At 44.6% G+C, this 27574-nt stretch overlaps 1 protein-coding gene across 2 annotated transcripts in view; it reads left to right on the plus strand.

The window, feature by feature from the left end:
- Positions 1-27574, plus strand: part of ATRN (attractin) — a gene marked incomplete at its 5' end in the record, with an annotated part of 267247 nt that overhangs the window by 203051 nt on the left and 36622 nt on the right. For both annotated transcript variants that reach the window (XM_084626766.1, XM_084626767.1), the window contains one exon: positions 11368-11446. In XM_084626766.1, coding sequence (XP_084482892.1) covers positions 11368-11446 — 79 coding nt within the window. The remainder of the gene's footprint in view (positions 1-11367; positions 11447-27574) is intronic.

Consider the following 27574-nt stretch of genomic DNA (forward strand, 5'->3'; position numbering starts at 1 on the left):
CCCTCATTCTTCTCTTCTGCAGACTAAACAATCCCAGTTCCCTCAGCCTCTCCTCATAACTCATGTGTTCCAGACCCCTAATCATTTTTGTTGCCCTTCGCTGGACTCTCTCCAGTTTATCCACATCCTTCTTGTAGTGTGGCCCAAAACTGGACACAGTACTCCAGATGAATCATAGAATCATAGAATATCAGGGTTGGAAGGGACCCCAGAAGGTCATCTAGTCCAAACCCCTGCTCAAAGCAGGACCAATTCCCAGTTAAATCATCCCAGCCAGGGCTTTGTCAAGCCTGACCTTAAAAACCTCTAAGGAAGGAGATTCTACCACCTCCCTAGGTAACGCATTCCAGTGTTTCACCACCCTCTTAGTGAAAAAGTTTTTCCTAATATCCAATCTAAACCTCCCCCACTGCAACTTGACATGAGGCCTCACCAATGTCGAATAGAGGGGAACGATCACGTCCCTCGATCTGCTCGCTATGCCCCTACTTATACATCCCAAAATGCCATTGGCCTTCTTGGCAACAAGGGCACACTGCTGACTCATATCCAGCTTCTCATCCACTGTCACCCTTAGGTCCTTTTCCGCAGAACTGCTGCCTAGCCATTCGGTCCCTAGTCTGTAGCGGTGCATTGGATTTTTCCATCCTAAGTGCAGGACTCTGCACTTATCCTTGTTGAACCTCATCAGATTTCTTTTGGCCCAATCCTCCAATTTGTCTAGGTCCCTCTGTATCCTGTCCCTACCTGCCACCATATCTACCACTCCTCCTAGTTTAGTATCATCCGCAAATTTCTTGAGAGTGCAATCCACACCATCCTCCAGATCATTTATGAAGATATTGAACAAAACCGGCCCCAGGACCGACCCTTGGGGCACTCCGCTTGATACCGCCTGCCAACTAGACATGGATCCTGTCAAGGTTCCTCCCCCACTCTGAACTCTAGGGTGCAGATGTGGGGACCTGCATGAAAAACCTCCTAAGCTTATCTTTACCAGCTTAGGTCAAAACTTCCCCAAGGTACAAAATATTCCACTCTTTGTCCTTGGATTGGCTGCTACCACCACCAAACAAATACTGGTTACTGTGGAAGAGCTGTTTGGAAACGTCTTTCCCCCCAAAATACTTCCCAAAACCTTGCACCCCACTTCCTGGACAAGGTTTGGTAAAAAGCGTCACCAATTTGCCTGGGTGACTACAGACCCAGAGCCTTGGATCTTAAGAACAATGAACAATCCTCCCAACACTTGCACCCCCCCTTTCCAGGGAAATGTTGGATAAAAAGCCTCACCAATTTGCAGACCCAAACTCTTGGATCTGAGAACAATGAAAAAGCATTCAGTTTTCTTACAAGAAGACTTTTAATAGAAGTAGAAGTAAATAGAAATAAAGAAATCCCCCCTGTAAAATCAGGATGGTAGATACCTTACAGGGTAATTAGATTCAAAACATAGAGAATCCCTCTAGGCAAAACCTTAAGTTACAAAAAAGATACACAGACAGAAATAGTTATTCTATTCAGCACAGTTCTTTTCTCAGCCATTTAAAGAAATCATAATCTAACACATACCTAGCTAGATGACTTACTAAAAGTTCTAAGACTCCATTCCTGGTCTATCCCCGGCAGAAACAACATATAGACAGACACACAGACCCTTTGTTTCTCTCCCTCCTCCCAGCTTTTGAAAGTATCTTGTCTCCTCATTGGTCATTTTGGTCAGGTGCCAGCGAGGTTACGTTTAGCTTCTTAACCCTTTACAGGTGAGAGGAGCTTTTCCCTGGCCAGGAGGGATTTTAAAGGGGTTTACCCTTCCCTTTATATTTATGACAGAGCCATTGATCACTACCCGTTGAGTCCGACAATCTAGCCAACTTTCTACCCACCTTGTAGTGCATTCATCCAGCCCATACTTCCTTAACTTGCTGACAAGAATACTGTGGGAGACGGTGTCGAAAGCTTTGCTAAAGTCAAGACACAATACATCCACTGCTTTCCCTTCATCCACAGAACCAGTAATCTCATCATAGAAGGCGATTAGATTAGTCAGGCATGACCTTCCCTTAGTGAATCCATACTGACTGTTCCTAATCACTTTCCTCTCGTGTAAGTGTTTCAGGATAGATTCCTTGAGGACCTGCTCCATGATTTTTCCGGGGACTGAGGTGACTGGCCTGTAGTTCCCAGCATCCTCCTTCTTCCCTTTTTTAAAGATTGGCACTACATTAGCCTTTTTCCAGTCATCCGGGACTTCCCCCGTTCGCCACGAGTTTTCAAAGATAGTGGCCAATGGCTCTGCAATCACATCCGCCAATTCTTTTAGCACTCTCGGATGCAACGCATCCGGCCCCATGGACTTGTGCACGTCCAGCTTTTCTAAATAGTCCCTAACCACCTCTTTCTCCACAGAGGGCTGGCCACCTACTCCCCATGCTGTGTTGCCCAGCGCAGCAGTCTGGGAGCTGACCTTGTTCGTGAAGACAGAGGCAAAGAAAGCATTGAGTACATTAGCTTTTTCCACATCCTCTGTCACTAGGTTGCCTCCCTCGTTCAGTAAGGGGCCCACACTTTCCTTGACTTTCTTCTTGTTGCCAACATAGCTGAAGAAACCCTTCTTGTTACTCTTAACATCTCTTGCTAGCTGCAGCTCCAGGTGTGATTTGGCCCTCCTGATTTCATTCCTACATGCCTGAGTAATATACTCTTCCCTGGTCATCTGTCCAATCTTCCTCTTCTTGTAAGCTTCTTTTTTATGTTTAAGATCCGCAAGGATTTCACCGTTAAGCCAAGCTGGTCTCCTGCCATATTTACTATTCTTTCGACACATCGGGATGGTTTGTCCCTGTAACCTCAATAGGGATTCCTTGAAATACAGCCAGCTCTCCTGGACTCCTTTCCCCCTCATGTTACTCCCCCAGGGGATCCTACCCATCAGTTCCCTGAGGGAGTCGAAGTCTGCTTTCCTGAAGTCCAGGGTCCATATTCTGCTACTTACCTTTCATCCCTGTGTCAGGATCCTGAACTCAACCAACTCATGGTCACTGCCTCCCAGATTCCCATCCACTTTTGCTTCCCCTACTAATTCTTCCCAGTTTGTGAGCAGCAGGTCAAGAAAAGCTCCCCCCTAGTTGGCTCCTCCAGCACTTGCACCAGGAAATTGTCCCCTACGCTTTCCAAAAACTTCCTGGATTGTCTATGCACCGCTGTAGTGCTCTCCCAGCAGATATCAGGATGATTAAAGTCGCCCATGAGAACCAGGTCGTGCAATCTAGTAGCTTCTGCGAGTTGCCGGAAGAAAGCCTCATCCACCTCATCCCCCTGATCCGGTGGTCTATAGCAGACTCCCACCACTACATCACTCTTGTTGCTCACACTTCTAAACTTAATCCAGAGATACTCAGGTTTTTCTGCAGTTTCATACCGGAGCTCTGAGCAGTCATACTGCTCCCTTACATACAGTGCTACTCTCTCACCTTTTCTGCCCTGCCTGTCCTTCCTGAACAGTTTATAACCATCCATGACAGTACTCCAGTCATGTGAGTTATCCCACCAAGTCTCTGTTATTCCAATCACGTCATAATTCCTTGACATCACTAGGACCTCCAGTTCACCCTGCTTGTTTCCAAGGCTTTGTGCATTTGTATATAGGCACCTGAGATAACCTGCTGATCGCCCCTCATTCTCAGTATGAGGTAGGAGCCCTCCCCTCACAGACATTCCTGCCTGTGCTTCCTCCCGGTATCCCGCTTGCCCACTTACCTCAGGACTTTGGTCTCCTTCCCCCGGTGAACCTAATTTAAAGCCCTCCTCACTAGGTTAGCCAGCCTGCTCGTAAAGATGCTCTTCCCTCTCTTCGTTAGGTGGAGCCCGTCTCTGCCCAGCACTCCTCCTTCATGGAACACCATCCCATGGTCAAAGAATCCAAAGCCTTCTCTGCGACACCACCTGCGTAGCCATTCGTTGACTTCCAAGATTCGACTGTCCCTACCCCGGCCTTTTCCTTCCACGGGGAGGATGGACGAGAACACCACTTGTGCCTCAAACTCCTTTTATCCTTCTTCCCAGAGCCACGTAGTCCGCAGCGATCCACACAAGGTCATTCTTGGCAGTATCATTGGTGCCCACGTGGAGAAGCAGGAAGGGGTAGAGATCCGAGGGCTTGATGAGTCTCGGCAGTCTCTCCGTCACATCACAAACCTTAGTACCTGGCAAGCAGCAGACTTCTCTGTTTTCCCGGTCAGGGTGGCAGATAGATGACTCAGTCCCCCTGAGGAGAGAGTCCCCAACCACCACCACCCGCCGCCTCCTCTTGGGAGTGGTGGTCATGGAACCCCCAACCTCAGGACAGCGCATCTCAAGCCTTCCAACCAGCGGAGTCTCCTTCTGCTTTCTCCCCCCAGACGTATCATCTGGTCCACTCTCCGCAGTGGTACCTGTGGAGAGAACATGAAAACTGTTACTTACCTGTGTCTGTGTTGCTGGTACCTGGACATTCCCTCTTCTTCTTCTGGAGGTCACATGTTGCCAAGCTTCTTCACTGGCCTTTTGGCTCCGCTGTGCAACCTGCTCTAAATCTTTAGAGCTTTGTGCCCGTAGAAGCATATCCTGACTTTTGTCCAGAAAATCCTCAGATTCTCGTATGCAACGCAGGGTCGACATCTGCTGCTCCACACTTTCGATCTTCTGTTCCAATATGGATACTAGCTTGCACTTTGTACAGACAAAGTTGCTTCTGTCCTGTGGAAGAAAGACAAACATGGCAGGTCACAATAGCTGAACCCCCCCCCCCCCCCATATCACCTTCCTACTATGAGCTTCCTCAGAGAAGCTGGCAAGATGTAAGCCTCACTGGGCGCACCCCAGGCGAACTCCCAGGCAAACTCCTGCTGTGTGCTGCTCTGCTGTTCCCTGCTGCTCAGCTGGTTCGCCGCCGCTCAGCTGGTTCGCGGCGCTCTGGCTATTTTTAAACAGCCAGGCTTCCCTGAAACAAACAAACAAACAGACACTCTCCTTACAATGTATATTTTTTCATGGTCTGTGTGTATATAAAATCTTCTCACTGTACTTTCCACTTTATGCATCCGATGAAGTGAGCTGTAGCTCACGAAAGCTTATGCTCAAATAAATTGGTTAGTCTCTAAGGTGCCACAAGTACTCCTTTTCTTTTTGCGAATACAGACTAACACGGCTGCTACTCTGAAACCTGTCATTGTCTTACACTTAGCTATTGCCTCAATTTTCTCTTTTGCTCTCCTCAATTTGAAAAATTGAACTAGTTTTAAACTGGGTTCAACATCATTATTTTCAGCGTTCTCAGAGTGGGCAGCTGTCAAGGTTCCTTCCCCTCTCTGAACGCTAGGGTACAGATGTGGGGACCTGCATGAACAACCTCCTAAGCTTATCTTTACCAGCTTAGGTCAAAACTTCCCCAAGGTACAAAATATTCCACCCTTTGTCCTTGGATTGGCCGCTACCACCACCAAACAAATACTGGTTACTGGGGAAGAGCTGTTTGGAAACGTCTTTCCCCCCAAAATACTTCCCAAAACCTTGCACCCCACTTCCTAGACAAGGTTTGGTAAAAAGCCTCACCAATTTGCCTGGGTGACTACAGACCCAGAGCCTTGGATCTTAAGAACAATGAACAATCCTCCCAACACTTGCACCCCCCCATTTCCAGGGAAATGTTGGATAAAAAGCCTCACCAATTTGCATAGGTGACCACAGACCCAAACCCTTGGATCTGAGAACAATGAAAAAAGCATTCAGTTTTCTTACAAGAAGACTTTTAATAGAAATAGAAGTAAATAGAAGTAAAGAAATCACCTCTGTAAAATCAGGATGGTAGATACCTTACAGGGTAATTAGATTCAAAACATAGAGAATCCTTCTAGGCAAACCTTAAGTTACAAAAAAGATAGACAGAAATAGTTATTCTATTCAGCACAATTCTTTTCTCAGCCATTTAAAGAAATCATAATCTAACACGTACCTAGCTAGATTACTTACTAAAAGTTCTAACAGGTTTCAGAGTAACAGCCGTGTTAGTCTGTATTCGCAAAAAGAAAAGGAGTACTTGTGGCACCTTAGCGACTAACCAATTTATTTGAGCATGAGCTTTCGTGAGCTAGAAAGCTTATGCTCAAATAAATTTGTTAGTCTCTAAGGTGCCACAAGTACTCCTTTTCTTTTTGTAAAAGTTCTAAGACTCCATTCCTGGTCTATCCCCGGCAGAAACAGCATATAGACAGACAGAGACCCTTTGTTTCTCTCCCTCCTCCCAGCTTTTGAAAGTATCTTGTCTCCTCATTGGTCATTTTGGTCAGGTGCCAGCGAGGTTACTTTTAGCTTCTTAACTCTTTACAGGTGAGAGGAGCTTTCCCCTGGCCAGGAGGGATTTCAAAGGGGTTTACCCTTCCCTTAATATTTATGACAGCAGCATTGGTGGGTCAGGTACCGGTGATAAACATACAGTCTTGCCTTATTTTTTCAATAGCGTTCAAAATGCGCTGTGGCTTTTACTGCAGAATGAATATCCCTCCTGTGCTCCTCTTTAAGGGATGTAGGTGGGTGGAGAAAAGATGGAGAAGAGGTGCTGTTCAGGGTGGCAGGAGCTGCAAAGAGAAGACCTAAACCAGCAGTGGCCAGATTGTGTTGCAGGACAGAAGAGGCTGGTGCTGGACGAACAGAGATAGAAGGGAGTGGAGTTGACAGAGCTAAGGCCAGAAGGAGGCTGGAGTAAGTCCCACAGGGCGAGTTAGTTGGTTTTTGTTTGTTTGAAATAAGGGCATTTTGAAATTGTTGAATGATCTTAGCTCACAATGAGAGTGGAATACGGAACATTATGGCCATGTGTGTGAAAGCAAGCCAGCAGCATTGTGTTGAAGTGCCGAGAGCAGTGACTCTGTGGTGTATACACATGACTGACGCATGTTAATAATGCTAGAGAATACTGTCCATTAGTTCAGTGTTTCTGGTGTTGCTTGTGAGCAGGTGGAAGAAACGGGAATGTTGGCAGAAAGCAGACCTCTCCGAATCACAGTATAATGCTGGTACCTATTACAGACTATTTTACTCTGAGTAAACCCAAGAGATCTTGCTTTCAGTTTGGTCCTGCAGCTTTGCCATTAAATGACATCCTTTAGTGTACCAAGTAAACACTGCATTTTACTCCTTTAGGCGTGCTGCTGAAAGATGCAGTGCAGTGGGGGGGAATATGTGTTTCCTTATTGGCTTTATATCTTTCACATGTATTTGCTGCCTCCTTGTGACAGTACAAAAAGCTTATCAGTGTTGTTCCTCTGCAAAATGTAGTGTAGCATTTAAAATGTTTTAGAAAAATCAGATAACTAGTCCTAATTTTAAATTTTTATTTATACCTTTCTCTAATAGTCTTGGTTATGATATTGGCATATTGGGCTGTATTAGTAGGAGCACTGCCAGCAGATCGAGGGAAGTGATTATTCCCCTCTATTCAGCACTGGTGAGGCCACACCTGGAGGATTGTGTCCAGTTTTGGTTCCCTCACTACAGAAGGGATGTGGACAAATGGAGAGAGTCCAGCAGAGGGCAATGAAAATGATTAGGGGCTGGGGCACATGATTTACAAGGAGAGGCTGAGGGAACTGGGATTATTTAGTCTCCAGAAGAGAAGAGTGATGGGGAATTTGATAGCAGCCTTCAAGTACCTGAAGGGGGGTTCCAAAGAGGACTGTTCTCAGTGGTGGCAGATGACAGAACAAGAAGCAATGGTCTCAAGTTGCAGTGGGGAAGGTCTAGGTGGGATATTAGGAAACAGTATTTCACTGGGAGGATGGTGAATACTGGAATGGGTTACCTAGGGAGGTGGTGGAATCTCCATCCTTAGAGGTTTTTAAGGCCGGGCTTGACAAAGCCCTGGCTGGGATGGTTTAGTTGGACTTAGTCCTGCTTTGAGCAGGGGTTTGGACTAGATGACCTCCTGTGGTCTCTTCCAACCTAATCTTCTATGATGTCAAAAATGAAAACAAAAGGGGAGCTGTGATATAGAAAAGGGCAAAAGAGAAAACCGGCATGTACAGTTCTAAAAAATGTTTCATGTCTTCTAGAGATTGTTGTTGTATGACAGTGATCATCCAATTAATTCACAATTGGGTTTTTTGTTTTTTTCTAACTGGACAAATGAGCTTTTAAATATGGGTTCCATTAATAATGTTTAACAGCTGTGAGCAATTAAAGGAATGGCATAATCTCCTAGCCCCAACCTACATTCTTGTGGGGCTCTTGTTAGCTTCCCCAATTATGCTCTGCATTACACAGTGTAGACAGTCCTTCACTATGTCCCTCATTTCCAAGAGAAATTTTCTGAAAGATCAGTTAGGACTTCAAAGAAAATCCATCTGAGGGGACTGGCCAAGTCCTGACAGTCAAGAGCTGCTGAACTGTCTAAAACTCTAGATCTCTTTTCCTTGGGAAATGAGTGATATCGAGGGTCATGGCAAAATCAGGAAATCTATGACAGTAGCTGTTCTCCATAAGCCAAGTTCAATATATTTGCTTTCAGCTGAAAGTTGCTGTTGGAACCAGAACTTTAGCCCGATGGCCTGACAGGAAACTACAGTTAGTATACAGACTTTGCTTTGGCCTAGACACAGTCTTGAGACATATCATGCAGACCTTTGGATATTATTTACTTAGTGTCTGTATTAGGTGTTGTGGACAGGAAGGATAAAAGATATTTGACCCCCAGGACTGTAGTCTAAACATCCAGCGTACAACTGGAGGATTGGGGATAGGATATAACAATAATCAGCATTATAGAAGAGTGAAGATTCAGCATGTTTTCTCAGTTCCACCATTTTTGGTTGGATGCTCCTTTGTTTATTTCTCTTTGCAGGGAGTCCTAGTGAGGGTAGGCCTCTGTGATAAAGTGGATGCTGTGCCCTCCAGAGAGCCTTCAGGGTTCTTTGGGAATGGGAAACTTGTTAAGGAGGAAAAAGCTTACCAAACCATTCAATAAGTGTTGTGGCATTCATGCTGGGGAAGCTAACTGCAGCCTCAGGACAGCCTCTGGAGCTCAAAAAGATTGCTATTCCATCATTTACTTGTGCCTGTTCAAGTGTGATGTATGCAAAAATTCAGCTAGTCAAAATCTAACCTTGTTCATGGGAGAAATGCCATTTACGGGTAATGCAGATTCTGTTCTTACACTTCACTAAATATATCAGTAGATTATTTTCTGAAAGAAAGGGGAAACGGAAGCTATAAAATCATAAATCAACAGTTGTATGTGTGCAGTGATGAGATGCCAAAATCTTAACAACAGGTTCCCTCCTCATCCCACGAGGGGGTCGTTGCCCACCCCCGCACCCCCGGGACTCCTGCCCCATCCAACCCCCCCCCCCGCATTCCTTGACATCCCTCCTCCCAGACTCCTGTCCCATCCACCCCCCTCCCCTGTCTGCCCCCAGAACTGGGCAGGAGGGTCTCGTGGTCCACCGTAGTGGATGCCCACCCCATCCCTAAGAGCCAGAGGCACCTGCCGGGGGGTGAGGTGGGGAGTGCCGGAGGTGCTTACCTGGGGCAGCTCCCAGGAAGCATCTGGCAGGTCCCTCTGGCTCCTAGGGGCAGGGGAGCGTAGCTCAGGGGGAGTGGCCGCCCCCCACTGATCACATCAAAAGTGACGCCTTAGGCGCCGACTCCCTGGGTGCTCCGGGGCTGGAGCACCCATGAGGAAAATTTGGTGGGTGCAGAACACCCACCGGCAGCTCCCTGCCCCGCACCCGGCCCCAGCTCACCTCACCTCCGTTCCTCCTCCTCCTCCTCCCCTGAACGCACCGCCCCACACTGCTTCTCCGCCCCGGGCTTCCCGTGAATCAGCTGTTCGGCGGGAAGCCAGGGAGGGCTGAGAAGCAGGCGGCAGCTTCCCGCTCAGGCCGAGGATGGCAGAGGTGAGCTCGGGGGGGGGAAGGTTCCCCTGTGTGGCCCCCCCTTCCTCCCCATGGGTTACCTGCTGCGGCGCGGACGGCCCTCCTCGCTCCCCCCCGCCCCAGCTCACCTCCTCTCTGCCTCCCTGGGACTGAGTGTGAAGCCTCCGCCTGCTTCTCAGCCTGCCCCAGCTTCCTGCGTGGAGAAGCAGAGCGGGGCGGCGCGTTCAGGGGACGAGGCGGAGGCAGAGCGGAGGTGGGCTGGGGCCGGGCAAGGGGTGGGGTGGGGTGGGGAGGGGAGCTGCCGGTGGGTGCTCTGCACTCACCAGATTTTCCCCTTAGGTGCTCCAGGGCTGGAGCACCCATAGAGTCTGCGCCTAAGGCGCCACTTTTGGCTGGTTAAATTTAGAAGCCCTTTTAGAACCGGTTCTCCCTCGCAGGGCAACCAGTTCTAAATGGGCTTCTAAATTTAACAACCGGTTCTAGCAAACCGGTGGGAACCGGCGGGAACCGGCTCCAGCTCAGCACTGTATATGTATGCATTTCTTTGTCCTGAGGGCAAGAAATTAATCTAAATGTCTTCCTGGTTTGGGAGTGGGGCATGTTGTTTCTGTACTTGAAAAAATAAATAAAATATATCACAATTAAGCGTAGGGCCAATAAGGTGCTATAAAGTAAACTTTTATGTCTGAATTTTTCTTATATAACTGTAGAAAAGTGACTTTCATATGATTTTGCAGTGGACCAAAGTAAAATCAAAATTGAATGCCTCAGATTAAATGTGAGGAAGTGTTTTTGGAAATTCTGCTATATTGGAAAATAGATGTCATCTGAGATGAAAAATGCAAAACAAACGTTTGTTGTTGCAAGCGCTAACAGTTAATGTAAATTGTGCATCTTTCTCTGTTCCTCCCTGTTGAGATTCAATATAGTCTAATGAAAGTAAGGTCTGATGATATCTGTAACACTGGGATATGGACTCTTTGATTATTGGAATTAGTTTTCAAACAAAGTTTAATTTGCTAACGTTAATTTCACTTAAAGCTTGAAAAAATATTAGTTTTGTCCGATGTACATATTGAATACTAAATTATTCCTTTTTTGAGCTAACCTCTCATTTAAAATAAATATTGCTCAAGATTGCTATATGGCATTATCCTTATGATTCACTTTTTGCCTTCTTATTGTCTTAAATTGCTAATAGAATTTCTGGATTCTAATCACAGCTCTGTTGTTTGACTTGCTGTGTGACCGGGGGCAAGTCACTTTAATAACCTTTTTGTGTCTCCTGTTTATCTCTCTGTAAAGTGGACATAGAACCTAATGAGACTTAATGTTTGCAAAGCACTTTGCACTGCTATAGCATTTTTCATCAGAGGACTAACCTTTATTTTGTTATAGCTTTCAAATGCTGATATATTCTGAATGGAGACAGTAAGTATTTGTGTTTTCTCCTCTACAGTTGTTTCCTGTCTTTGCTCCTGGTAGCTGCCGTGGTTTGGAAGATTAAACAAAGTTGCTGGGCATCACGACGAAGAGAGGCAGGTCAAATGACAGTACTGAATGTTCTCTAAATGACTTTTTACCACTTTTGTGCATCTCTTAGATGTACTTAGACATACATATGTACTTAGACATACACATCCAGTATTTACCTTCAGTTAAGCATATAGATTTCTGTTTGCAGAGGTATATAATAAAACACATTGATTAGCATTTTGATGAAAAGCTATCCTATGTTGCTATCTTGGTTCTGCCGTTTAAGTCATGCACTAAGTATGGTAGGTGAACATATTGTGTTCCAGAAACTCAGATTCCAGAATTTGTAAGCATAAAAATAGTGTATAGCAGAAATGTTTTTTTTCCAATCAGTTCGGAAATTTGAAAATCAGAAACTTGCTATTATAGCCCGTCTCCTTTGCTGGAGTGCTAAACTACAAGAAGCTCCTGCCTCTGTAGCAGAATGGCTCTAATCTCACTTTAAAGTTGTAGGCCCACATCAGTGGTTTGAGGGAGTATATTATAATTCTAAGAGAGGGGGGAAATAGCTGAGGGTTAAGGGTACACTTTTGAAAAAGGCACCCAGGCTACCATAACATTGCTCTTCCTCCCACTTCATGGGGATCCCAGCCAGGCTCCCATGTTCCCTTTCTTGCATGCAGAATATGAAATGTACGTCACAGCACACTGGAAATGCACTTTTCATACACGTATATCTCTGATAAACGTGTGATGACTTTTCACCATACTAACTTTTGCTGTTTTCAGTAAAGTGCTCTAATTTTGCAATCTGGGTAGCACATGTAGACATGCTACCTTTGTCTACTAACACTTGGCTAATTGGCTGCCATGTAGAATCATAAGACCCAGTCCTGTGAGCTACTCCTTCGGTCAGTCAGATCTCTTTACTTTTTTAAATATTTTTTTAATTAAAATTTTTTAATTTTTAAAAGTGCAAATATATAGTTATTTCCTCTCAACCTCATGTTATTCCAAAAGTATAAGACTAGGAAAACAAACAATAGATATGACAATGTGGGATGCTACATGCCATATCATGTCTTTGCTTATATGATGGAGTGCCGCTATAATCGGAAAGGACGGGTCTCCACATAAAATGCAGGACTTGGAGCAGGTTAGTCTGAGTTGCATTCCGAACTACTATACAGACTTCCTATGTGGCCATGTGCAGCCTCTCTGTGCTTCTGTTTCCTTGTCTCTAAATAAGAATAGTCATACTTCTCTTTTGCAGGGAAGTTACGGCTAAATTCATAAATATCTATAAAGCACTTTTGAACTCAAATGGGAGGTGCTATAGGAGTGCAAAGTATAATTTTGTTCTGGTGAAGTAGTGGGCTAAAGGGAAGAAAGAGGATAGCAGGGTGTTAAGGAATGAGCACAGAATCGTTAGTTAGAGGTTCTGAGTTCTAATCTTGTCTCTGCTGTTTGCCCTTGGTAAGTCATTTCATTTATCTGCTTACGTCTCCATCTGCAATGTGGGGATAATGTGCAGTTATCTCATGGGTGTTTTGAGGATTAGTTTTTACAGTGCTATGAAAATCTAAAGTTCTGGATAAGTGCTTATTTTCCTGCATATCTTCAAGGATCCACATGTGGTTTGATTTCACTGTAAAGTATGTAAGTAAAGTAGCATTGCTAGATTTGAGAATGCCCATTCTAATTATTTGATACAACAGCCTGCTTCATGATGGTTTTTTCTCCTTCCTCTTCTGTCAAACGTAACATGCTGTTTCTATTACTTGAGATTTGACATTAATGATAATGTCACTTAATATTTTCAAACAAATTAACAGTACACATTAATATAATTTAAATAATTGAAACTTCACCTGCTCTCCGAAGGTAGCTAGATTTAGCACAGATCATCTGTTTTTCCCCCCACCCTTCAACTTCTTGGCAAGAAAGAAAGCTAAAGTTCAATGGAAAATTTCCTGTTGACTTCTTGAATAAAATGTTAATCAGGGTTTATAGTGAATGTAGGCTGAGAAATATACCATGTTCCACCTGGAGCTGAGACATTTAATGAGAGCTTAAATGGAAAATGTCACTGGTGTGAAGTTATCCTTTGGGGGTGGGGACATTGTTAAGTCACAAATGGAAGTGAAGGGGTATCTTAGCATTACACTAAGTTTATTATATTCTGTTTACAAATGTGATTACGGTTGATAGACAGCATGTCAGCATTTTCTTTTTCTGAAGGGTCCCTCTCTTCTCTCTTTATTTGACTTCCCTGTATTCAGTGAAACCTTAATATAGTCAACTTATCATTTCCATACTCTTAACATTGATAACACGCTCTTGGATCCTCAGGGGAAAGATGCTCTACTAGTTCAAAGTGTGGGTTTTATCGTAGACCGTATATACAATTGTGTTGTGTACAGCATGCTACAGGAAAAATGCAGTGCGCTGTAGTTCATTGAAACAAATAGGGAATTTAATTCCTTATTGTTGTGACAGGATGCTGGGCAACAGCAGCTTAACCAGCACTCTGGTCACTGCAACTCTAATTACTTTAGAGCTGTGTCTAATTGATGGGCTGAGGCGAATGAAGAGGCTAGTTAGGCCCTTAGAAGGATCATACAAAAAGCACAGGAAGGGGGGAAAGCAGGAAAAGAGAGGGGGAGAGAGATTGCTCTTCCCTGCTTTCTTCAGGCACTTTGGGCTCCCTAGCGCTGGAGGCTTAAGGCTGTATCGTGTATAGGGTGGTGGAGAGCAATATTGTAAATAAACTGCCTGAGATGTTTTACCAGCAAAACTGTCTCTGAGCGGTTTGCAGACTTAAGCAGAGGCAGGAGTGAGCAGGCCCCGCCACAGTTATATACAGAGTTGTTCCACTGAACCAGAATTCACGAAAAATGGGCTTCATTATAAAACATCATCAGTCTCAGTCCTTGTTGTGGCCTGTATGTCTGTGCCATTGTGTTTTCCTTTTTTTCAACAAATAGTTGTAAAACTTCGGGAAACTCGTTTAAACCCAGCCTGTGGTACAATTTTCAGGCCTTCCTTGTGAAGTCACTTATCAGATATTACATAGTAAGAGGCAGTTGTCTTCAGACTGAGATTAGAATTTAGGTAGAATTCCACCCCGTGATCCTGTTTCCTTTGTTGTGTAGAGTTTGTTTTTAAGTTTTAGACTTTGGGATAGCACCCAAGAACTTTTTTTTGTTGGTTCCAGAGAAAACATCATATCAGGGCTATCTTTTAAAAATGAACCATTAAAATAAAGAAGTAATTAATATCAATTCAGTGTGTCTAGGTCTTTGAATGTACAGTTTCTAATGGGTTTTCACTCAGAATGGTTGTAGGGTTGGTAGTCTGCCATCTTGTTTTAAATTTTTCTATTCTGTCTCAAGCCATGGCAATTCTTCTGGTTTCTTGGGAGTAGAGCCACTTCTATGAAAACATTACCCAATCATTGGGTCACAGAGCATGAAAACTTTCAGATGGTAGGATCAGACACTGGCCACTGCTATAAACACACCTCCCCCCCATCTCCTAGCCACTGCAGAGCACCATGATTCTCTGATATGCATCAGATGAAGTGGGAAAGAAGGAATCTGAAGCAATGGTGTTACGAAACTGTCAGATTCAGTTAGAATTTTAACAGAAATATACTATGCTACAGCCGTAATAGAGAAGAGACCTTTCTCTTATGCAGACCCATGCTCAGTGTGTTGCTAAACCTTCAACTGCCAGAAGTTGGGGCTGGATGACAAAGATGGATCATTCAAAATTGCCATTTTATTCACCCCCCTCTGAAGCATCTGGCACTGGCCACTGTCAAAAGACAGGATGCTGACATAGATGGACCATTGGTCCGACCCAGTATGACCACTGCTATGTTCTGATTCCATTTCAGCAGCTAAATTCCATCTTGCAGTGTTTTCCCAAATAGCAAATCACTTTCAGTCCCAACTGCCTCACAGCTGAATGACTACTTGCAGAGGATTACCTTCATACAGTCTTTAAGAACACCACTGAATTCAAGACGGAAAACACACTTCAGTATTTGGCACATCATTGGGGCGGGACACTGTAAAAGGCACTGAAAGCTGAGTCACCATCTGCCATTCAGTTCCATACCTGTTGTATCTGGTGAAATGTGCCCAGGAGTATCTAGAGTGGGACTTCTTCTGACAGATTGTCATACCATTTTTTTGAAAAGGAAAACCTGCCATAGTCTGGCCAATTCAAGAAACCATCTTTGGCCCCATCAGACTTTGCAGTCTATGGTCCAATGTAAAATCTCCCATTTTTAGGCAAGATAATCCTAGCTGCTTCCTAATACTGCCAGTATTTTAGTCCCTTTACTGTCGGAGTTCTGGCCAGGTCATGGGACACACAGTGCTGGTGGATGGCCACCTCCAGCCCCGGGATAAGGGAAGGACAGCTATAGTAGTCGTCTGGGATCTCTCTGCAGTATTTCATTTTGAGACCATGGCATGCTACTGTCTCCTCTGAGATGCAGCAGTGGTTGGCAGGTGAGTTCTGAAATGGGCCCCGTCTTTCATTTCAGTATGCCTACAGAAACTGGACAGCTCACCTGTGGAGTCACACAAGGATGATTTTCCCCGTTCTTTTTAATATGCACATGGACATGTATGAAATTCTAAGATGCTCTGGTCTCATTACCAGCATGATGCAGATGATACCCAGCTGTACATCATTTTTACTTCCAGTGCAAATATCGCCCAGACCTAACTAATATCTCTGCCTGGTCAAGGTTCACATTTGGATGAAAAGCATATGGCAGAAGCTGAACCCCAAGGAGGGGGAGGTGAGGAGGAAGCTCTTTGAAGACATAGCAATTACCTCAAACAAATCAGGTGCTGCATGCTGAAAACTTGATTATTTAAGAGAAAATAAATGGCTTGAATCCTTTATAAAGAAGTAATGCCAGGGTACCAAACCTCCAGGCAGCTAGGAGGGACAGCACAGATTTATAGCAAAAACATTTACTGCAGGTTGTAACCAAATGCTTCTGTATCACCTTCTGTTGAGAGAGCACTGTAATGCAAATTCAGAATCTGTTCCAAGATATTCTGAGACATTTGAAGATATAGGAAAAAACTAGAAAGAATTAAAAATACACAAGGACAGTCTGTCTCTAATCCTCTGTGACCAGCTACACGCACCTGTCAGCACTGACTTGCATCAGCTTCATGAAGCCAAGAGGTGTCTTTGGGATGTGAAAACAGAGTGGAGAAAAAAAATTTCCTAGCAAAATAAAGGAGTTTTAAGCATTTGTCAAGAATGTAGTTCTGGCATGACATGAAACATGTTTTGGAGTAAAACTAGGGACTCTGCATGCAGTTACATATCTTTTGTGTTATATAGGGCTAGAAAAGAGAAGATAGAGGGTTGTAAAGTGTGCACTTGTTTTCTCTCCAGTGAGCAACATAACTAAATATTTTTAGACACTTTAAAGAGGGATATGGAAACAGGCTGCTTTTAGGAGGCTTAGAATGAAATGAAACATGGTAGGTTATTAGGTATGTGAAATCGTTTGTCCTTTTATCACATGCCTTTTGGAAAGTGACATGTTAAGATGTATCAAGGTGGTGATAGAGAATACTGCACAAAATATGAGAGTGGCATTATAAGTTAATACATCCATCTGTAACTGCGATCTTAAATTCCAGGCCTCAGATTCCATTCCTTATCTTCTTTCGTCTGGCTTCTGCACTCTCCCAACCCCCACTTCCCCAGGGCGCACACTCTCTCCCCACTGTGAAACAGCTCTCGCCAGGGTCTCCAGTGGCCCATTTCCCTGCTAAATGTCAGGGCCAGTATTTCATCCACATCCTTTTTGACCCCTCTGGGTGTCTGTGACACCACCAAACAATACTATTCTTGAAATTGTCATCCTTGGGCTTTCATAGAATCATAGACTATCAGGGTTGGAAGGGACCCCAGAAGGTCATCTAGTCCAAACCCCTGCTCAAAGCAGGACCAATTCCCAGTTAAATCATCCCAGCCAGGCTTTGTCAAGCCTGACCTTAAAAACCTCTAAGGAAGGAGATTCTACCACCTCCCTAGGTAACGCGTTCCAGTGTTTCACCACCCTCTTAGTGAAAAAGTTTTTCCTAATATCCAATCTAAACCTTCCCCACTGCAACTTGAGACCATTACTCCTCGTTCTGTCATCTGCTACCATTGAGAACAGTCTAGAGCCATCCTCTTTGGAACCCCCTTTCAGGTAGTTGAAAGCAGCTATCAAATCCCCCCTCATTCTTCTCTTCTGCAGGCTAAACAATCCCAGCTCCCTCAGCCTCTCCTCATAAGTCATGTGTTCCAGTCCCCTAATCATTTTTGTTGCCCTTCACTGGACTCTCTCCAATTTATCCACATCCTTCTTGAAGTGTGGGGCCCAAAACTGGACACAGTACTCCAGATGAGGCCTCACCAATGTCGAATAGAGGGGAACGATCACGTCCCTCGATCTGCTCGCTATGCCCCTACTTATACATCCCAAAATGCCATTGGCCTTCTTGGCAACAAGGGCACACTGATGACTCATATCCAGCTTCTCGTCCACTGTCACCCCTAGGTCCTTTTCCGCAGAACTGCTGCCTAGCCATTCGGTCCCTAGTCTGTAGCTGTGCATTGGGTTCTTCCGTCCCAAGTGCAGGACCCTGCACTTATCCTTATTGAACCTCATCAGATTTCTTTTGGCCCAATCCTCCAATTTGTCTAGGTCCCTCTGTATCCTATCCCTCCCCTCCAGCGTATCTACCACTCCTCCCAGTTTAGTATCATCCGCAAATTTGCTGAGAGTGCAATCCACACCATCCTCCAGATCATTTATGAAGATATTGAACAAAACCGGCCCCAGGACCGACCCTTGGGGTACTCCACTTGATACCAGCTGCCAACTAGACATGGAGCCATTGATCACTACCCGTTGAGCCTGACAATCTAGCCAGCTTTCTACCCACCTTGTAGTGCATTCATCCAGCCCATACTTCCTTAACTTGCTGACAAGAATACTGTGGGAGACCGTGTCAAAAGCTTTGCTAAAGTCAAGAAACAATACATCCACTGCTTTCCCTTCATCCACAGAACCAGTAATCTCATCATAAAAGGCAATTAGATTAGTCAGGCATGACCTTCCCTTGGTGAATCCATGCTGGCTGTTCCTGATCACTTTCCTCTCATGCAAGTGCTTCAGGATTGATTCTTTGAGGACCTGCTCCATGATTTTTCCAGGGACTGAAGTGAGGCTGACTGGCCTGTAGTTCCCAGGATCCTCCTTCTTCCCTTTTTTAAAGATTGGCACTACATTAGCCTTTTTCCAGTCATCCGGGACTTCCCCGGTTCGCCATGAGTTTTCAAAGATAATGGCCAATGGCTCTGCAATCACAGCCGCCAATTCCTTCAGCACTCTCGGATGCAACTCGTCCGGCCCCATGGACTTGTGCACGTCCAGCTTTTCTAAATAGTCCCTAACCACCTCTATCTCCACAGAGGGCTGGCCATCTCTTCCCCATTTTGTGATGCCCAGCGCGGCAGTCTGGGAGCTGACCTTGTTAGTGAAAACAGAGGCAAAAAAAAGCATTAAGTACATTAGCTTTTTCCACATCCTCTGTCACTAGGTTGCCTCCCTCATTCAGTAAGGGGCCCACACATTCCTTGGCTTTCTTCTTGTTGCCAACATACCTGAAGAAACCCTTCTTGTTACTCTTGACATCTCTGGCTAGCTGCAGCTCCAGGTGCGATTTGGCCCTCCTGATAACATTCCTACATGCCCGAGCAATATTTTTATACTCTTCCCTGGTCATATGTCCAACCTTCCACTTCTTGTAAGCTTCTTTTTTATGTTTAAGATCCGCTAGGATTTCACCATTAAGCCAAGCTGGTCGCCTGCCATATTTACTATTCTTTCGACTCATCGGGATGGTTTGTCCCTGTAACCTCAACAGGGATTCCTTGAAATACAGCCAGCTCTCCTGGACTCCTTTCCCCTTCAAGTTAGTTCCCCAGGGGATCCTGGCCATCCGTTCCCTGAGGGAGTCGAAGTCTGCTTTCCTGAAGTCCAGGGTCCGTGATTCCATCCTCTCCTAGTTCTCCCTCTGGTCTTTCAAATCACTTCTTCAAGAGCCATGTACAGTGCAGGATCCTCTTCTCCTGTTCCTCTTTCGATGCAGTTCCTCAGGGCTTTATCCTTGGCCCCTTCCTCTTCTCCATCTACTTCCATCTCTGGGTGATCTTATTCACAAACATGATCTTGACAACTAGCTCTCTGGTCCTGACCTCCCTATTTCTATCACTAACAATGGGTACAATTTTTTCCAAGTTACTTAGGTGCTTCTGAAAATTTTACCCAATGCCATCAACTCTACCTGAACCTGCTTTGATACAGAAATAAAATCCCTTCTGACCACACACCCCTAGTTGTCACCTACCACCCCACACTGGAAACCATAAGGCATATCATTAAACTACAACCCATACTCGATGGGGACCCCATCCTGAAAGAAATCTTTCCTGAACATCCTCTTTTGTCCTTCAGACAACCTCCCAGCCTCTCCAAGCTCATCATCAGAAGCAAGTTCCCCACAGACCAGAGCACACCAACTCAAAGCAGCACCAGACCCTGCCAGAACAAGCAAAAACATTGTACCTCTGGGTGACCACTTTTCACAAAGCTATCACTCTGTATCTGACCTATCAGTCCTCATCCTTAAAGGAAACCTGCACAACACATTCAAAAGATGAGCCTGGGAGCATAAATTCATCTCTTTGCTAGACACTAAAAATCATGGACTGAATAGACACACTGGATTTATGACTTATTACAACAATATATAACCCACTAACAACCCCTCTCAGCTGCTTCCTTCCCAGCCTCCCTATGACTGGAGGAGTGTTAATGGGCCACTTTGCCTTGAATGGTCCCTTGAAACGTATTAATTACTGATGCCAAACAGTCTGTTCCATCTTGTAGTTAGCTGTGATTCCCTGAGTAAATTTCCTGCACCTGAAGACAAGCTCTGTGTAAGCTCAAAATCTTATCTGTATCACCAGCAGAAGTTGTTCCAGTAAAAGATCTTCTCTCACCTACCTTGTCTCTCTGATAGCCTGGGACCGACACAGGTGCAACAATACTGCATACATTAATTATCCCTATTGCTTAGGTCCATAATCTTGGCTGCATCTTTGACTCAGCCCCCCCTTTTGACCCATGCACCAGGCCGTGTCTAATTCTTGCCCCTTCTTCCTGCCCAGGATCTCCAAGACCTGACCTTTTCTCTCTGCCCACATTGCCAAAACTTGTCCAAGCCCTGATCATCTCGAGGCTTGACTGCCACCATTTTCCTCCTCCTCCTCTGACCTTGATGCCTCCTCATATCCATTCAATATGTGGCTGCTAAGGTCATCGTCATTGCTCTGACTACATCATGCAAAATCCCTCTAGTGGCTTCTCCTCTCCCAGTGTACTGAATACAAACCTCTTGTCTTTATTTTCAAAGTCCTCCACCATTGACTCCTCACCATACCTATCAGATCTGTCATCTTTTCAGAAGGTCAGCTTCTGCCTTCTGGGCTTATTTCAACAAGATATGTTTTAATAGTATCAAACAAAATCAAGGTCATGCATCCAGGAAAATGGAATGTAGGTCACATAGGATGTGGGAGTGTATCCTGGAAGTCAGTGTCTCTGAAAGGGACGGGGGTCATGGTGAATAACCAACTACGCAAGCATTCCCCATGCATGGAGATGGCTAAGAGCAAATGAGGTCCTTGGATGTATAAGCAGAGGACTATAGAGTAAAAGTAGGGAGGTAGTGAGCATTAGTGAGACTGTCACTGAAGCATTGTGTGCACTTGGAGTGTCCACACCTTAAAAACGATGTTGACGAATTGGAAAGGATTCAAGAAAGTGCTACAAGAATGACTTATCTGGAAAACCTCCTCTCAATGTGCAGCGGCAGTCAAAAAAGCAAACAGAATGTTGGGAATCATTAGGAAAGGGATAAATGGTAAGACAGAAAATATCATTTTGCCTCTGTATAAATCCATGGTACACCTGCATGTTGAATACTGTGTGCCGATGTGGTCATCCCACTCAGAAAAGATGCTTTGGAATTGGAAAAGGTACAGAAGAGGGTAACAAAAATGATTGGGGATATGGAATAGCTTCCATATAAGGAGAGATTAATAAGACTGGGATTTTTCAGCTTGGAAAAGAGACAACTAAGAGGGGATATGATAGAGGTCTGTAAAATCATGACTGGTGTGGAGGAAGTAAATAAGGAAGTGTTAGTAACTGTTTCTCATAACACGAGAACTAGGGTCACCAAATTAAATTAATAGGCAGCAGGTTTAAAACAAACAAAAGAAAGTATTTCTTCACACAATGCACAGTCAACGTTTGGAACTCTTTGCGAGATGATGTTGTAAGGCCAAGACTATAACAGGTTCAAAAAAAGAACTAGATAAGTTCATGGAGGATAGATCCATCAATGGCTATCAGCCAGGATGGGCAAGGATGGTGTCCCTAGCCTCTGTTTGCCAGAAGCTGGGAATAGGCGACGGGATAGATCACTTGATGATTACCTGTTTTCTTCATTCCCTCTGAAGCACCTGGCATTGGCCACTGTCGGAAGAAAGAATATTGGGCTAGGTGGACCACCAGTCTGACCCAGTATAGCCGTTCTTATGTAAAACCTGCCTGACCGAGTACCTACCTGATCTGATACTATAGTGCTCTTCAGTCCAGCAGACAAAGATAACAAGCTCCAGGGGCTGGAACCTGAAGCTAGACAAATTCAGGCTAGAAATAAAGTGCAAATTTTTAGCAATGAGATAATTAAACATTGAAACAATTTATCTGGGGTCAGGATGTGGTGAATTCTCGATCACTTGAAAACTTAAATGAAGTTTTATTTGGCTGTCAGATATGCTCTAACTCAACCACAAGTTACGTGCTTGATGCAGGGATCACTTGGTGTAATTCTGTGATGTGTTGCTATGCAGATCAGACTAGATATCATAATATTCCTTGTGGCCTGGAAATCTATGAATGGGAGCCATCCTGGTTGTGGCTCTTAAGCTCCACCACAATATAAATGTAAAATAATCTTCACCGTGGATACTGTATTTGCTTTTTGGTCACCATCTTAAGAAAAGTGCAGAAGAAATGAGAGAGGCTGTAGAGGGAAGACCAGCAAAAATTTATTAACGTATAGAGAAATTCGGGAGTAGATTCGAGGCTAGTTGCATGTGCCACAGTTGAACTTGCAGGTGTCCAGTTATGGCTGACAATGTATACGTGTAAGTTTCTGATTTGTATGCACCATAGTGGCAATTGAAAGAATACATCAGACATGCAATTGTACATACTTCTTTATACCTGCAGTTTTGATGTACTAATAAAGAAGCGGCTTCTGATATATACTGGAAGAGAGCTGCAGCCCAATGGTTCAGGCTGTGGTGAGAGTTTAACCCTAGCAGGAGTACTACTTCTTTTTTTCATTCAGCCTGTTGCGTTTTCAGAGGAACAGATCTTTCGCTATGACAACGGGAGTCAGTAGTACAAGTGTCTAATTTGACCATTTGGAAAATGAGTGACAGATGTACAGTCTTCCATTATTATGCTAAAAGCTCTATAGTCAATCAAAGGTGCTGCCTTGTCATTGTATCTCTTGTATTTTATATGTACCATGCACCTCTCTTCCATCTTAAAAATGACGTCTTAGTTGGCTTATTAAAGGTCAGCTTTTGTGTCCTCTCCTATTGGGCATGATTATGATAAATAACTTCTTTAATCCAGGACTGATTAAGTAAAGAGGCACTGTCATTTCAGCATGAGACAAATTCCCAGCAGCTTTACTTGCTAGGTTTGTTATAATTTGAAGTGTGGAAATGCCTGGTGAGAAGCATTTGGACATTAATTCCCTCCTCTTCTCTTTTTTAAGACCAGGCTGCAAAGTCAGTTACAAAACTAATTAGCTAACATTAATACAAACACCGCTCCAGGGAATTAAATCTTAATTTTCAGTGATGATGAAAGTGTCTAAGAAAATTTATTTGTTGACATGCATAGTACCTAACACAATTGTAGCCAAATGCTGCTGTTCACTTATTTCTGATAGAACAGAGATCCTCTCTGTGGGGTAGTTATATTTTATGTATCTATGCATTTATCTGTATCCTATTTACAGAATTAAAATTCAAAGAGTGACTGTCAGTAGCCTGGAAACTCTGATTCTGTCACATGGTATCAAATGAGAACTGTGGAGCAGGTTTTAAAGACACCGTGAGACACCTTTTTCAGAGTTGGGCATGCACCACAGAACACGTACATTGGTGCATGCCTGACTAATGTAGGGTAATACCTGATGTGTGTGCACAAAAATAGGTATTTGTGTATGCACAGAAACGGATGCCAGATTAACCGTATGCATTCAAACTTTGAATCAAACCCCAATGTCTGAATTGTAGTTACACATCTTATATTTCTTAGAGCCTAAAATATATGCATGCAATTGTGTGTGCATTCAAATCAGTCATGGGTTGGCTGGTCCTTTAAGGCAAATTGGGGCCCAGCTTCACCTCTAATGGCTCAGATAGCTCTGAGCTAAAACTGGTTGGCTAGGGAACAGGTGATTATAAAAGTAAGCATGTAGCCCAGTTGGGGTAAGAGCTTCAGGGAGCAGGACTACTCCTGCAGGAGATCTTTGGGAAAGATGGAGAGCCACAGCATGCAGATTGGGTCCTATAATAAGCCCTGGACCAGGGTGACTCCCGTGTGACCTGCCTGCTGTGTGTTTGTGTGCCTCTCCTCAAAGCTGCCAGCTGAGTTTGGAGACTGAGCAAAAGGTGGCCCAGGAGGGCTGTAGTGGACCCCAGGGGCAGGGTGGGAGACTTGTTGGACTTGATGCCCCAGAAGAGGGTGGACTTTGAGGCCTTAGCTGGAAGGCCAAATCACTTGAGCCAACATCTGCCAAATGCCCCGTACCAGTAAGAATCCACACAGGCCATTTATTTTTTGGTTTTAGATCTTTGATTAAATTACCCCTGTTCTACATTGCGCTAGGCTTTGAGGAAAGGTCAGAGAGATTTGAATATTTTTCACCTGGGCATCCTACTTGGTTTGGTGGTGCTAGAATTGAAGGTATTTATCAAAGATTAGTCAGTGAGAAGGAGACATTTTCATTCTGCATCAGTCTTTCCCTCAGTCTTGCCCTAGGAAAAGACTGACTTTTCTAAGAAATGAGGGGGACTGAGTTTGTGCTTGCTGGACAGCACATTTCTGCTCAAATATACTAAATTTAGTGTGTTGTGTGATAGGAAGATAGGAACTGTCCACTTAAGATAGGGTCAGCAGTTTGGTGCTGCTTGCACAATCTGAAATCTCATCATCTTTTTTTCTTAAAGTGTTCAATAACAGACCACAGGTCGGGTCCGTTTTGATGCTACTGTCAACTTGAGAATTTTAATCAGGAGAAACTGGGTTTCAGCATTTCACACAGAGCGAAACTTCCTTTGAAGCCTGTGTGTAACCGTAACTATTTATTGCATTCCCTCCACTGGGTAGATTTGCACCATTGTTGCATATTTTAAAATTACAAAGAGCTACAGAGCTGATGAGGCAAATTTCTTTAAGCTGCTGGTCTCCATCGAGTGCTCCAAGGCAGCCTTGTACAGAGGGCCATGAAACAGGAGAGAAACAACAAGGATGCCTGAGAGAAATGACTGCTGTTTTGCGTGGCAAGATGAACTAAATGCAAAAACCTAATTTCACTTGAAGAGAATGTAGTGTGTGCACATGGGTATCGGACATCATTGTAAAACAGAGCTCCACCCAGAGCAGAGTGACGCTGAAAAACCGCAATAAAGAATAATCTGGTGAGATAACAGAATTCACCTCAAAGCTGATGAAGATCAACATCCCTGCAGACAGAAGATATAGAATTAGTTGAGAGTTAAAAATGTTGAGTGTAAGGAATTGCTAATGAGAGAGCTTGAGGACTTGCCTGGGTTTATGTATGAATAAATTCTCAAGCTCCTGGAATTGAATATTAAAAAGAAACCATTCTGTAGTGGAAAGGAGGTATAAAGCTTCCACGCAGAAAATGCAAAAGGGGCAGACAAGAAGGGTAGCAAAAGAAGCAAGTTTCTTATACTAGGAATGTGGCAAGGACTCATAAGGCTGCCTAAGCTGCTGGAGAGGTCATTTTCAAGGTAGATAAAACCTTGTTTTCTGCAGCCCAGAGTCTCCCACAATTTTGATATGTATGGGCTATTCCTCTCCTGACTGCAGTTTCCAGAGGATGTTCAACGCTTCAGCACAGCCTGTCTCCTGCTTGCTGACAGATCTTCTGCCTCTGCAGCAGCAAAATGGCGGTTTGCTTCACTCCTGTCCTTTTCTTTTAGATATGTTATTTCTAGCTGTTTTCTGAGCACTTAAAGGGTTTTTTTTTTGGTTTTCAAGCCTTCTCTTGGTCCGAGATCTGAGCACTGTGGTGGTCAGAGCCACCTGGCGCCTCCCTGCTGAGCTCTGCTTTCCAGAGCAGTGGGCTGAATCCAAAAGGTGCTCTGTATATAAGGCAGCATTCCCAGGCATGGAAGAAGGTAAAAAATGCCCAGCCTGCACCCAGCCAGCCAACCCTATCTTTGCTAAGGCACAGGGCTCCGAGTCGGATAGGCATGTTGTGGCCCCAACTCTCCAAGAAGCCATGATTCCACCACAGGGAAACTTGACCAGGAGACTGAGCAGAATAGGAAGAGGCTCTGAGGATGCATACTTCATCTAGCCGACCTGGGGTAGGTCCTGGCGTAACAAAATAAGACCCTTTCTGGGCTACTGGTTACCCGCGCCCCCTCCCCCAGCTCCCAAGTTATAAATTGCGTCCCAGAATCCCTGGGAAAAGAAGCAGGGTACCTACACAGCTCTTTTCCTCCCTCAGAGAATTGGGGGGTTCTTATGATACTTTGAGGTAAGTCCTGCAAAACCCAGACTCTGTGTCCCAAAAAGGCAAAGGCAAGCGTGTCCTTCACAAAACAGCAATTAGTGTAGTTAATAAATAAGTGAGGTGAAGGCCAGGAGATAAAACCGCCTTCTCCTTTGCCTTCTGCCCCCAAGGGAGCATTTGCTGGGGTTTGTCTCTGTCATCAGTCTCTCTCGCAGTCTCTCTCTCTGAGCAGGGAACGTGCTCAGTAGCCCTTCCTCACCCTGCAATATGTCTGGCCAAGCAGAGAAGCCTGTACGTGCCTCAGATTGCAGCCTCATGGAAACTGTGCCTGTCTGGCTTTCAGCCCAAGGCCCCTAACTCTGCCAGCGAAAGGGGCTCAGTTTTGAGGCAGCAGAAGAATGGGAGTTGTGCCTTCTGATCATCAGCCATAAACCCTTGCACTGCCAAGAAAAGGGGCTCACTCTGAAAGGCAGAAAAGGGTCTCTCTCTCTTCACCCCAAACTGCCTCCACATTAAAAGCTTGAGTATTTCAGGCAGCCTGTGACCAGAGGCATACGAGGATTCCACTCCCCATGAAGCAGCACTGTCATGGGATTACAGAGGGAAAAATTATAAATCCCTTCCCAAATTCAAAATTATCCTGATTTCCTAAGTAAAAGCTCCAGGTGGTACCAGGTTGCTCCTACAGCATTTACTTGGCTGCTAGCCAGCCTGGGGGAACGGGCAAGGCAGCCTGTCAGGCTCCTGGGGACAGCAAACAAGCTATTTTCACAATTGAGATATAAGTACCAGGAGCCCATCTCTGTTGTGTGGTCCCCAGATGAGTATCAGTAGTGTACAACCTCCCCCTGGGATTAGCCAGGGAAAGAAGTACCACACATGCAAAAAAATAAATAAATAAAATAATAACAAAGAAAAAAAGAACCACCACCAAAAGAACACAACACAGAAATAAGCCAGCCAACCTACAGAACTTTTCCAAGACAGAATGTCAGTCAACGGCCCGCAAGGAATTTATTAATAAAATATCTTTCCTTTCAAGCATTTGTCATCAGACGTCACTAGTGTGGTGCTCTGCTCTATCCAATGTCGATAACAGTCAGCTGCGTCCGTGTATTCCCTCTGTGTGCTGCCCCGGCTCTGCACAGATAGCTGCCACAGCAGACCTTATTTTACCATCCATACACTCATGCCCCTGTCCTTTTAGTCTGTATAGTCCCTTGTATG

Source organism: Lepidochelys olivacea (genome assembly GCF_965140295.1).
Source record: "Lepidochelys olivacea isolate rLepOli2 genome assembly, chromosome: 4".
In the NCBI taxonomy this organism is placed as follows: domain Eukaryota; kingdom Metazoa; phylum Chordata; order Testudines; family Cheloniidae; genus Lepidochelys; species Lepidochelys olivacea.